Source organism: Arachis hypogaea, chromosome 20 (genome assembly GCF_003086295.3).
Source record: "Arachis hypogaea cultivar Tifrunner chromosome 20, arahy.Tifrunner.gnm2.J5K5, whole genome shotgun sequence".
Taxonomy (NCBI): Eukaryota; Viridiplantae; Streptophyta; class Magnoliopsida; order Fabales; family Fabaceae; genus Arachis; species Arachis hypogaea.
Window position 1 is genome coordinate 109,008,654 of NC_092055.1, and position 14,275 is coordinate 109,022,928.

A 14,275-nucleotide genomic window follows, 5' to 3' on the forward strand; every position below is an offset into this window, starting at 1 on the left:
AACACTTATATTCTGGTGGCAGTTGACTATTTATCAAAATGGGTTGAGGCCATTGCCACACCCACCAATGATACTAAAACAGTGCTGAAGTTCCTCCAGAAATATATCTTCAGCAGATTTGGGGTCCCTAGAGTACTAATCAGTGATGGGGGCACTCACTTCTGCAACAAACAGCTTTACTCTGCCATGGTCCGGTATGGGATTCGCCACAAGGTGGCGACTCCATATCATCCACAGACTAATGGACAAGCTGAAGTCTCTAACAGAGAGCTAAAAAGAATCCTAGAACGGACTGTAAATACCCGTAGAAAGGATTGGGCAAGAAGCTTGGATGATGCTCTGTGGGCATACAGAACAGCATTCAAGACTCCTATAGGGACCTCTCCATACCAACTGGTCTATGGTAAGGCATGTCACCTGCCCGTGGAACTAGAACATAAAGCCTACTGGGCAACCAGATTCCTGAACTTTGAACGCCAGTGAGGATAGCCATCTGGGCGTTAAACGCCAGAAAGAAGCTCTTTCTGGGCGTTTAACGCCAGATTTACAGCATTCTGGGCGTTCAGAAAAACGCCCAGTAACAAAGGACTTCCTAGCGTTCAACGCCAGAAAGAAGCAGCAGCTGGGCATTGAACGCCCAGGAGAGGCAGCATTTGGGCGCTAAATGCCAGGATGGTGGGGAGGAGGTAAATTCATTTTTTCTTCATATTTTTCATTTTAATTTTGATTTTCATGTTTCAATTCATGACTTCTTGCATAAACATGTCAAGAACCCTGATTTCTAAAATTTCTAAAAATCCTACTTTAAAAATACCAAATGTATCTTAATCCATAAGCACAAACCCTCTTTTTCAATCCAATGCAACTCTTTTTCAAAAATTTCAAAACAAATTTATCTTTTCACTCTAAAATCTTTTCAACTAATATCTTTTTCAAATCTCCACATTATCTTTTTCAAAATTTAGATTTATCTTTTTCAAAAATCTTTTATATCTTTTCAATTTTAAACTATATCATCTCTCATCATATCTTCTATCCTATCTGTTCCAAATCAATCTTTTTTTATCATATCTTTTCTAAATTTTCGAACCCACCCCCCCTCCCTTTAAATATGGGTTCGGCCTCCCTCCCCTTCCATCAACAATTGCACCTAGCTCTCCTTCTATCCCTCTCCTTTCTTTTCTTTTGCTTGAGGACAAGCAAACCTCTAAGTTTGGTGAGTTTATTCGTGATCACTAAGATCATGGCTCCTAAGGGAAAACAACCCACTTCAAGAGGCAAGAAAGAGAGCATTCCAAAACCACTTTGGAATCAAGGGAAGTTCTTATCTAAAGAACATTCAGACCATTATTACAAAATAATGGGTCTAAGATCAGTGATCCTGGAAGTTAGATTCGATCTGAAAGAAGACGAATATCCGGAGATCCAGGAGCAAATTCGAATCAGGAACTGGGAGGTCCTAGCTAATCCTGAAACGAAAGTGGGAAGGAATATGGTCCAGGAGTTCTATGCTAATATGTGGCAGACAGACAAGCAAAAACTATCTGGAACTGCTTTCTATGAATATCGGACCGTGGTCAGGGGAAAGATTGTTCATACCATCCCTGACAAGATTAGGGAGATCTTAAAGCTACCTCAGCTGAAAGATGATCCAGACTCTTTCAACAGGAGAATGATGAGAACAGACAAGGGCCTGGATAAGATTCTAGAGGATATATGTATTCCTGGAGCCAGGTGGACCACCAGCACGAAGGGTGTCCCAAATCAACTCAAAAGAGAAGATCTCAAACCAGTCGCCAGAGGATGGCTGGACTTCATTGGGCATTCTCTGCTGCCCACTAGCAACCGTTCTGAAGTCACTGTTAAAAGAGCAGTGATGATCCATTGCATCATGATGGGAAAAGAAGTGGAAGTTCATCAACTGATTTCAACTGAATTCTACAAAATTTCTAACAAAAATTCTAAAGAGGCCAGGTTGGCTTACCCAAGCTTGATTTCTCTGCTCTGCAAGGATGCTGGAGTAAGGATGGGAATAACTGAGTATATCTCAATTGAGAAACCAATCACCAAAGCATCAATGGAAAAATAACAAGTACAGGATGACCCCATCAAGAAGAAAACACAGGAATTTCTCCCAGAAATCCCTCAATCTGAATATTGGGAGTATCTTGAAACATCAGTTACCAAGATGCAAGAAGCTATGGAACAAATAATAAAGGAACAGAAGGAACAAAGTCAAATTCTTTGCTATTTGATTAAAGAACAGGAAGAGCAAGGGCGTGACTTGAGGGAATTGAAGCGCCAGAAGTTATCTCTTGAAGGACCAAGCACCCCACAGATCCGAGGAACATCCACTTCCCAGAACAAAGGTTGTTAAATTCCAATTTCTGCTTTAACTCTGTGATAGTTGTCGTTATAGGAGTTTACCTTAGGAGTCATATAGTAGTAATTAGTGTCTATTTTGATTTTACCTCCAATTAAGTTATAGTCTATTTTTCTCATCATCAGCAAACATGAATAAAATAGTAGATCTTTTGAATAAGAGGCAATAAAATTCGAGTTTTTAATAAGAAAAATTCTAATTAGTAACATGTGGTGGCAATGCTTTCTATCTTCTGAATAAATGCTTGAACAGTGCATATGTCTTTTGAATTTGTTGTTTAAGACTGTTAAATATGTTGGCTCTTGAAAGAATGATGAACATGAGACATGTTATTAATAATCTGAAAAATCATAAAAATGATTCTTGAAGTAAGAAAAAGCAGCAAAGAACAAAGCTTGCAGAAAAAAGAAAGAAGAGAAAAAAAAGAGAGAGAAAGAAAAAGCAAGCAGAAAAAGCCAAAGCTCTTAAAACCAAAAGGCAAGGGTAATAGAAAGGATCCCAAGGCTTTGAGCATCAGTGGATAGGAGGGCCTAAGGGAATAAAATCCTGGCCTAAGCGGCTAAACCAAGCTGTCCCTAGCTATGTGCTTGTGGCGTGAAGGTGTCAAGTGAAAACTTGAGACTGAGCGGTTAAAGTCAAGGTCCAAAGCAAAAAGAAGAGTGTGTTTAAGAACCCTGGACACCTCTAATTGGGGACTTTAGCAAAGCTGAGTCACAATCTAAAAGGGTTCACCCAATTATGTGTCTGTGGCATTTATGTATCCGGTGGTAATACTGGAAAACAAAGTGCTTAGGGCCACGGCCAAGACTCATAAAGTAGTTGTGTTCAAGAATCATCATACTGAAATAGGAGAATCAATAACACTATCTGAATTCTAAGTTCCTATAGATGCCAATCACTCTGAGCTTCAATGGATAAAGTGAGATGCCAAAACTGTTCGGAAGCAAAAAGCTACTAGTCCCGCTCATCTAATTAGAATCTGAGCTTCACTCAAAAACTCTGAGATATTATTGCTTCTTGACTTATTAGTCTTCTATTTTATTTGTATAGTTGCTTGAGGACAAGCAACAGTTCAAGTTTGGTGTTGTGATGAGCGGATATTTTATACGCTTTTTGGGGTTAATTTCATATAGATTTTAGTATGTTTTAGTTGGTTTTTAGTTTATTTTCATTAGTTTCTAGGCAAAATCTACATTTTTGGACTTTACTATGAGTTTGTGTGTTTTTCTGTAATTTCAGGTATTTTCTGGCTGAAATTGAGGGAGCTGAGCAAAAATCTGATTCAGGCTGAAAAAGGACTGCTGATGTTGTTGGATTCTGACCTCCCTGCATTCAAAATGGATTTTCTGGAGCTACAAAACTTTAAATGGCGTGCTTCCAATTGAGTTGGAAAGTAGACATCCAGGTCTTTTCAGCAATATATAATAGTCCATACTTTGCTCAAGGATATACGACGTAAACTGGCGTTCAACGCCAGCTCTCTGCCCAATTCTGGCGTCCAGCGCCAGAAACAAGTTGCAAGTTGGAGTTCAACGCCAGAAAAGGATCCAAAGCTGGCGTTGAATGCCCAAAACAGCCCCAGGCACGTGAAAGCTTTAGTCTCAGCCCCAGCACACACCAAGTGGGCCCCAGAAGTGGATTTCTGCACTATCTATCATAGTTTACTCATTTTCTGTAAACCTAGGTTACTAGTTGAGTATTTAAACAACTTTTAGAGACTTATTTTGTATCTCATGACATTTTTAGATCTGAACTTTGTACTCTTTGACGGCATGAGTCTCTAAACTCCATTGTTGGGGGTGAGGAGCTCTGCTGTGTTTCAATGAATTAATGCAAGTATTTCTGTTTTCCATTCAAACATGCGTGTTCCTATCTAAGATATCCATTCACACCTAATTATGGAGAAGGTGATGATCTGTGACACTCATCACCTTCCTCAATCCATGAACGTGTGTCTGACAATCACTTCCGTTCTACATCAGATTGAATGAATATCTCTTAGATTCCTTAATCAGGATCTCCGTGGTATAAGCTAGATAGATAGCAGCATTCATGAGAATCCGGAAAGTCTAAACCTTGTCTGTGGTATTCCGAGTAGGATTCTGGGATTGAATGGCTGTGATGAGCTTCAAACTCACGAGTGCTGGGCGTAGTGACAGACACAAAAGGATAGTAAATCCTATTCCGGTACAATTGAGAACCTGCAGATGATTAGCCGTGCGGTGACAGCGCACTTGGACCCTTTTCACTGGAAGGATAGATGGTAGCCATTGACAACGGTGATCCACCAACACACAGCTTGCCATAGGAGGAACGTGCGTGCATGGACAAGAAGGCGGAGGAAAGCAGAGATTCAGAAGACAAAGCATCTCCAAAACTCCAACACATTCTCCATTATTACATACCAAGTATTTATTTTATGTTCCCTTGTTCATTTGCAAGTCAACTGATAATTATAATTGACCTCCTAACTAAGATTTACAAGATAACCATAGCTTGCTTCAAACCAACAATCTCTGTGGGATTCGACCCTTACTCACGTAAGGTATTACTTGGACGACCCAGTGCACTTGCTGGTTAGTGGTACTAGTTGTGAAAAGTGTGATTCACAATTCGTGCACCAAGCATCATTAGTATCTTTTCTGTATAATTTATATGACATTCTGTTGATTTTTTAAGGATTTTAGTGGATTATACCCCCATTGAATGCTACTTTGAGTTTCTATAGTTATTTGTTGATTTCAGGTAGCATTCGGATGAAGAATTGGTGAAAAATGCATGAAGAAACAAAGGAGGCTCATGCATACGCATCACTGGTGCAGCAAAAAGAAGTCATGGGTATACACATGCTGCACGTACGCACGATTGTAAGAGCGTAACAAGACCAATTCTTCTCTGGACAGGTGGTACTAAATGCCACGACTCAACGTTTAGTGCTGAGGGCCTCGTAAATTGTGCAAGGCTTTCTGGATGTTGGATGCTAAACGCCTACTCACTGGCATTTAGCGCCTATAGCGAGATTTTGAAGGGGGACCACACGTGCAGCAAGAATCAACGGAAGGCTACATGATTTGATTTCAAATCAAATAACTAATTAGAAAAGATTCATTAGGTCTTAATTTAATTTTTAAATCAATTTCAATTAGGACTATAAATAGGATAGAGATTTACCCTCGCGGGGACTTCTCTTCTCCTAATTTTTCTCATTCTGTAATTTACAGTTTTTTCTCTCCTAGGGTTTTCTCTACACTATGAGCCACTAAACCTCCATTGTTAAAGTTAGGAGCTCTGTTTACTTTGATAGATTAATAATTATTTATTCTTCTACTCTTGATTAATGCATTGATTTATGTTTAAGAATTGGTTTCGTTCTTCATCCTACGGGTTAGTGAGTATTGGAAAATAACTCTATTATAAATTGAATTCTTCTGAATCTTAAAAAAGTTATATCACTAGAATTACATCTTGAAACCCTTTCTCACAACTCCTTAATTATCTGGACTTAATGTGGTACATGACATATAACTGCATCATCTTTGGGTTCTTAGGGTTTATGTGGCTTATAAATCGAAATTTGAACTTAACCCACTAATACAATTGATTGATCAAGGAATTGACAGTTGGTTGGATTAGAGGATATTGAATTGCCTAGGGATAGGAATCCAATCACTTAGGGTTTGCCATAAACTCAATCTTTGCATGATCAAGGTAATTGACATTGAATATTAATCCGGACATTTAGACATCTCCAAAGCCTTAACTCCATTCTCATACAATTTTCTCAATCATCTACTGTTTTCTCTTCTTACTTCATTGTCTTTTATGCTATTTGACACTCAAAACTCTCATTTCAACTTATCTAAATAGAACAACTAACCAATCATTGCTTGCTTAGTCCATCAATCCTCGTGGGATCGACGCTCACTCACCTGAGTTTATTATTTGGTATGACCGGTGCACTTGCCGGTAAGCTGTGGTATGTAAAATCCGCATCATCAAGATATTGGAATATTAAAGTATTTTTTGGGCATTGAGGTGGCTCATTCTAGTAAAGGGGTTACACTTTCGTAGCATAAATACTGCTTAGATCTTTTGACATATTCCGATCTTTTGGGAGCCAGGCCTATTAGTGTTCCTATGGATAACACAACCAAACTCTCTCAGTTGATAATCCTCTTCTTCTGGATCCTTTTGTGTATTGTCATTTGGTTAGTCGTTTAATTTATTTGACAACCACTTGTTCGAATATTACTTATGCAACTCAATAGCTTAGTCAATTATTAGCAACTCTGACTCAAGCTCATTACAGAGCAGTTGTCTGTGTTCCTTCGATATCTTAAGACTAGTCATGGCAAGGAACTTTTCTTTCCTAGGAGTTCCAATCATCTAATTTGTGGTTTTAGTAACTTAGATTAGACGGGTTGCCCAAATATACGTCGGTCTTTAACTAGCTATTGTTTATTTTTAGGTGATTCCTTCGTGTCTTGGAAAACTAAGAACTAGACCACGGTTGCTCGTTCTTTCACCAAAGTAGAATATCGGGATATTGCTAGTACCATTTGTGAGCTTTTATGGATCCTCAATTTGCTGAAATTCCTTAATATCTTGTGCTTGCCCTCCTCTTTTATTTCTTGATAACCAAAGTGCATTACATATTGCTGTGAATCTAGTTTTCATGAGCACACTAAACATTTGGAAGTAGATTGCTATTTGGTACGCCAAAAGGCTCAAGCTAGGATAAGAAAGCTTCTTTATGTTCCTTCTAGGTCAACTTGTGGCCATATTCACCAAGCATCTTTCTACTTAACTCTTTCACATCAATCTTTACAAGATAGATATTCTTGACATATACCATCCTCTAGGTTGTGGGAACATATTAAACTAGTCAACATTATTGACCCAATATAAAAAAGACCAGGCCCAACCAGATTAAATCATCCTCACCTCTCTTCATACACGATATTTTGTTTTCTTTCTAAAAGTAGTGACTCATCATATAAAATCTTTTTGTTAGGATAAGAATTTGTTATGGGTTTCTCTGGTTTGTTAGAATTATGATGAGGTGTACAGAATACTTCTTATATATATATATATATATATATATATATATATATATATATATATATATATATATTGTGGAGGTAGTCCGCATCTTCACAGATATGTCTATTTCACCGAACCTCTCTCCGAGACAGTGCCCAGATCGTTACTCCTTTCGTGCGGGTCGGAACTTACCCGACAAGGAATTTCGCTACCTTAGGACGAAATTCCTTGATTTCCCGAGTTGTCTCAAGAGCAAAAGGCCAAGACCGGTATGCCGACAACAGAAGTAAAGGAGCAAAGCCATAAGAGTCATAAAGTAATAAAAAAGGGGTTGAAATCTACATATTGATTTTTTTTTTTGCGATCTTTTGTGAACCGTATGCATCAAAAGATGCATATATATATATATATATATATATATATATATATATATATATATATATATATTGATACACAATGAATAATACACAATACACATTCCATATATATATATATATATATATATATATATTTTGATACACAATGAATAATACACAATACACATTCTATATATATTTTTTCTCTTTGCTCATTGTCTTAGTAATAATCTTAATATGTACCTTAAAAGCACATGTTAATTAGTAAAATATGATCTCCTATCATATATCTTTTAAATGAGATTAAGAAAAAGTATGTAAAAGAAGAGTTAAATGACAAAAGATCATATTTAACATCAATTGAAAAAAAATTAAGAGGACCAATTCCATTTTTGAAAGCAATTCACAATAACTTGGATGTGTGTGTGGAGTTGCACGCGTGCGAACGTAATACCAATAATAAATGATGGTATGTGAGGCTAATCTCTTAGGTAGAGTTTGGTATGAGGTATTTGGACTAAGATTGGGGGACTAGGACTCAATATTGTGCTTGGTAGCCAGAGATTGAATCTAAAATTTCAGCCATGAGACACAAAATTTCAGTCCTTTTAGCACCTCTAGAAAGTGGAGACAAAAGGAACTGAAATTTTAGGGACGAAGACTGAACTTCATTAATATCTTTTTCCTAAAATTCCCTCATTACAAATGTCATATTCTAAGTCTATCCTTCATCCCCAATCTCACCCCACCTCTCACTCCACCACCATACCTCTGTCATCACCAAATTCTACCACCAACAACAATAATCTCATAAACATATGTCAAAATCATATTTAACAATCTCATAACATAAGAAGAGGACTTCAAAATCAAAATAAAAAGTAGAACAATAGTGGGAAAGAAGAAAGAACACAGGGAGGTTCTCATCCTCCTGAAGCTAATCGCAGTTGGCTTCAACGCTGTTCGCCCCGAGGACAGCTTCATGCCTGCTTCGTCTGCCATTAGGAGCGCTGCTTCGTCTCCGTGGAGGTTTCCGGGAGGTCCTTGGTGACTGTCGAATATTTAAGGATAGGAATTTCATAAGCTAGGAACAATGCTCGCCGATAATGACAGTTGTTGACGGTTAGGGTATTTTTTATTTATTTATTTATTTTTATCTTAAACGAATAAGCTACTGAAATATCTGAAATATAAGTTAGTTATGTATACTTTACCTTGGAACATAACTTAGTTTTGTATACTTTATCCTAAATATTATAGTTTATATCTCATTTTTGTCTCCTTTTTAAACACCATCTTAAATAACTAGGTCATTTACATGATATGCTATTAAAGTTTTATCTTGCTATATAATAAAGGAAATCTGCCACTGCTTTATTATTAGTTGGCTTCTTAATCATTAATTATTATTAATAATCCGAGCTGCTACGGTTGTAAATCACAATCTACCATAAAAAAATAAATTTAACCGCCAACAATTTTAATCTTAATGATGTTTTATCCACAATACCAGGGCCAGGAAGCCTTCTGTAACTAAAATGTCATTTTCGATACCCGTAAATTTCAAGTGGCTTGAATTCAAAAGATATTTCTTTGAATTTAATTCCAAATATTTTTTATTAGCAAACCTGAATAGCTGAAATCCATATATAAGATCCATATGAGACGATACTAATTTATCGCTAATAATTCGTATCCAAAATTGCAACAGAAACACAAGATCCACTTAAGAAAACTTACTGCTATAATTACGTGTTAAAAAATTTTACAATTATGATTCTCCTTCTTTGTAGTCTGAGACAATGGAAAGCTAACTAATTGAATCTAAAGAACTTGGGAAATCAAAGAGGTTACAGAAGAAAATAAAAGAAACAAAATTGCAGGAACATGGCTGCAACACGAACACTTCAAACTAATATTAAAGCATGTCCCATAAAGAACCAAGCACAGGCAACCATCTAACTGAAACATATACACTATAACCAACAACAACTTGATCAAGCAGCTGCTCCCCGGCCTGCTCCATCTCTAATATTACGACCACGTCCACGGCCTCTTCCCCTTCCACGTCCACGGCCTGCACAACCATCAAAGAAGTTATAAAATCTTAAATGCTGAAACGAAATGGAACAATAAGCCTCAAGGAAGTTAAAAGGTTCAAATAAGGAAACGTTTCCTGTTACTTGTGTGGCAGTGCAATATGTGCCATTAAATTCAAATATAAGAATGCGCACTTACCACGTGGAGCAGGTGGTGGTGCATCATATTCACCATAGTCGTAGTACCCAACTGGCTGGGCACCATAGCCACGTCCTCGTCCCCGGAAACTACGACCCCTTCCACGGCCACGCCCTCTGCCACCATATCCTCGCCCACCATCCCAACCATCACCATATTCCATACCCCCATTGTACATTCCTACATAGAATATACTGTGCTGTTAGCAAGTATGGTATTTCAAAGAAACCTCCTAGAACACAATTTTTTTTTTATAATTCTTACATCTAAACTACATCCAACTACAGTGAAGTAAATTATATAAAGAACTTGAAATACCTCTGCCCCTGCCCCTTCCACGACCTCGACCTCTTCCTCGCATCCTTGGTGAGCCTTCTGTATCAGATAAATTACAGTGAGAAAGGCATGATAGTCATGCAGATTTCCTGAATATTATAGAACTTATTAATTTACCTCCTTCCTCTTCATATTCATTTAGAGGTTTTACTTGATCAGCTGGAAGAGGAACTTGGTACCTGCGTGATGAAATTTACTTAGAATCTTGCCAATATTAAACATATCTAAAATCTACTCAATAAATATAAAGCAAAGGCAGAGCACATTTGACCCAGGTATAAATCTTATTAGGATTATGTTTGGATTTTACTTAGATTTAGCAGCATACTGTGATTAACACCCTATGTTGATCCTGTAGTTTTTAAATATAATGACAATTGGCAAACAAGAAGACCTTACAAACTTATGGCTGCATTGAATATATAAACAAATAAACTTGGCAAGTTATTGTCGACCTAAGTTGCAGTTCTGTCTATCAATTAATATCAAACAGCATCACAGCAGAAGTTAAAAAGACATTTGATTTATGAGCATAACATGTATGGTTATGATATACGAAAGAGAGTAATGAAGTCAGTGTTAAGTCAACTAGTGATAGCTTGACTCATAAATAACAAAACCCATACAAAGCATCTATCCACTAAAAGTTCTTACCCTGTCGAGGATGTATCCAATTCTTTCTTTGACAAAGTAATTGTGATCATTGAAACATGACGAGTAGTCTCCAAACTGATCAAAACACAAAGCCAATTGATCACTCCCATGCAAACAGAAATTAAGCATCTGAATTTTGAAGGATAGCATAATAGAAACCAAAATTAAAATAAAAAACACATACGGAAGAAGGCCTTCTTCTAGTGGCTCCCATGTGTCAGTTATATCAGTTGATCCGATTTGTGTGTTCTGATGCAGACCTACAATCCTTCTCTGAAACAAGTAAACCGATCACTCACAAAACCCAAAAATAAAAATATGAAGACCAGCATATCTAAGTAAAGATAATCTGCCTTCCCACCTTGATCAGCTCAGCAATCATCACAGTCTTATTGATAGCACGTCCCATTGCTTTAAGAACAATTTCCTCAGATCCTTTCTCCTACAGAACATACAAGTTAAAAAAAATGATACAATATTAGCCTGATTCTAGAAATTCATACTTGCTAAAGACATCCCAAGTACAATAGAAAGGAGAAATCCCAGCATCAGCAGAAAATCAATTTACAATAGTTAAGTAAACCAACTAAGAGTTTATGTAAACAGAGACAAATAGTTCATAGTTCAAAGCAAAGAAGAGAGTAAATGAAACAAAAAAATAAGGGAAGAATTTTACTAATTGTGTCTTCTTTTATTTGTTTTTTCTTTATTTTTTTTTTTTTTTTTTTTTTTGTGTCTCCACCATCAAGTACATCAGTGGCCAACCCCACCTCCGCACAAGAAAATCTGAGACTCATATAAAAAGAACCTTTTACGTGATTATAATTTATAATTATAATTATAATTATGAGATACTAAAATATCTAGAATTTAGTTTGTTAATTGTACAATGAATTTACTCGTTACTGTAAAATGCTAACACAGTTTATTTTGAATGTTTGCTTAATAGAAAAATACGTTAAATCATTCATCCTAATTAATCTTGTATCTTTCCGATTCACGATCGGAATCCGAATTTCGACAAGCATGCATCGCAAGTGCTCTTTGCTTTATTACAAAATCGTTTGGATTCCTGAAATTTAATTGGCCCTCACACTCTCACTACAATTGGATTGTAAGGTTTGTGTAGTAATGAGAGAATTCAATTAATGAAATACCTGAAGGAGAGTGGTGGCGTAGGTGATGTAGTTCCTCATCCTGCCTTGTGTAGTGATGCGTATCTCGTTCTCGTTGATAGGGCTATCTGCCTTGGGCTTCTCCACCCTCTGATACCTATCCATCTGTCAAAAATCAAAACCATAGCAAACATCATTTAACTTTTTATTTTCACCAAAAAGAGGAGCTGGATTGAGAGAAAAGACCTTTGTGTGTGTTGAGAGGGAAGGAGAAAGGGAAGGGGAGATAAGGGAAGGGGAGTATCAAGCTGAAGCGTGTGAAGGGTGAGGATTGGAAGGGGGATATGGTTGCTAAGGTGGTGTTTGGCGAGTGCTGAGTGCTGAGTAGCTAAGTGACGCAGTCTCGGAGAGGTGAGGCAGGTCGAGTGTTGTGAGATTTCAAGTTAGGGCCCGAAACAGAAGGTGTTATGTGGCTGTTTCTTTCCAGGAGAACTTGGCACATGAGTAGGGCTACTCTGGCCCCGGTCTTATCGCCGATCACACCGCCATCCCCCAACAAACCTTCACATTTCATGGGCCTCTCTCTTTAATAAGGCCCAATCCTATCTCCCTTCGCGTGTAACTTACAAACCTTCTCACTATAACTATCCTTAATAGCATGTAACTTGTATTTTTTTTTTAAAAAAAAATATTTTTCACATAATAAATGAATAAAAAATATACTTTTCTTATTTTATACAAACACAATTAATAGATAAAAAGATCTTTTTATATGAGATATCCAAACATAAAATTACTTTTATTTTTATAAAAAATCTTTTAAAAAATATCTTTTTCGACGTCCAAACAAACCCAAATTTATTATAAAATAAGTTCAAATTATAATTATTTTAAAACTCTAAATTTATTAATAGATTAGACCCAAACGAGTCTTATAAGCCTGTCTTAATATGTTAAAACATAAACAAATATATAAATATTTTTTATAATTAAAAAATTATTAAATATTTAAATTTATTATATTTTATTATAAATATTTTTATATATTTTAAATTCTTAAAATATTTAGATATTCTTGTAAACATTAAATTTGATATATTATATATAAGTAAATTTTTTGAAAAATAATTTTTAAAAATAATATTTAAAAAAATTATTTTGTAAAATAAATTATCAATCATTTTAAGAATCGTCAAATTAGGCCTTACTCAATAATTACATGGGCAAAGTATTTGATGGATTTGTGGGAAAGAGCTCCATTAGATGGAGTTACTTAATTTTTTTTATTAATTTTTTTTAAGAGTAACTCATGAATGATTTTGTATCAAATAGATAACTTTCAAATTGAGATATCAGAATGTGGTGGTTTCAACACGGAAATAAGATAAGAATTTCGTGTTCTCTTACGAAGATGGTAGTGCTGTTTTAGAACTCACTTTTAAGACTACAACAACTTTTAAGATTTTTACATTAGAAGTACCTACTATTATTATTTCACTTACTAAATTGGCACATTGAAATATTAATCTTTTTTTTTTTTGTGACTAAATAGAAAAGAAAGAAAAAAAAGAGACAAAACCAAATTAATTGGCTAGGGTCATATCTAAATCTATTAGATGTTGAAGCTCACTCCATGGTTGGCTCTAATTCGAGTGAATGTCCGCGACAGAAGCAGCTGCTTTAGCCATACAATCTGCAACACTATTTGCAGTCCTCTGAATTAAAAGAATAGAGACTCTCCAATTCCAATTCATAACCTCCTGTATATGCTTTGCCAAATCCCATTCCGGAATATCCTTACCAAGCATTCTTTGGTTTACCAAGAAAAGAGCTTCTAAACAGTTTGTTTCACAAATAACCTCATGAAATCCACTCTCCCAAGCAAGAAGTAAACCTCTCCAAATTGCATACAATTCAGCAAAAAAAACACTGCACACTTCGACTTTCCCAGTGCAACCTTTCAACCAACATCCATCAGGATTGCGAATGATACAACCAAAACCAGCATAGTCAAAAGAAGCAAACCAACTAGCATCACAATTCAATTCAACAGAATGAACTGGAAGTGGAACCCAATGCAAATAAAGTGAAGGATGAGACAGAGATTGATGCATAGCAAAAATACTGTGAAACTCCCTTACTGAACTACG

At 36.2% G+C, this 14,275-nt stretch overlaps 1 protein-coding gene across 1 annotated transcript; it reads right to left on the reverse strand.

The window, feature by feature from the left end:
• Nucleotides 1-9,508: 9,508 nt before the first annotated feature.
• LOC112783798 (uncharacterized) lies at nt 9,509-12,750 on the reverse strand. The gene is made up of 9 exons (XM_025826872.3): nt 12,372-12,750; nt 12,168-12,290; nt 11,372-11,452; nt 11,195-11,283; nt 11,011-11,085; nt 10,474-10,535; nt 10,339-10,395; nt 10,021-10,200; nt 9,509-9,859 (listed from the first exon to the last, which is right to left on the reverse strand). Exons 2-9 carry the CDS (start codon nt 12,288-12,290, stop codon nt 9,780-9,782), a joined length of 747 nt encoding a protein of 248 aa, XP_025682657.1. The 5' UTR covers nt 12,372-12,750; the 3' UTR covers nt 9,509-9,779.
• Nucleotides 12,751-14,275: the final 1,525 nt, after the last annotated feature.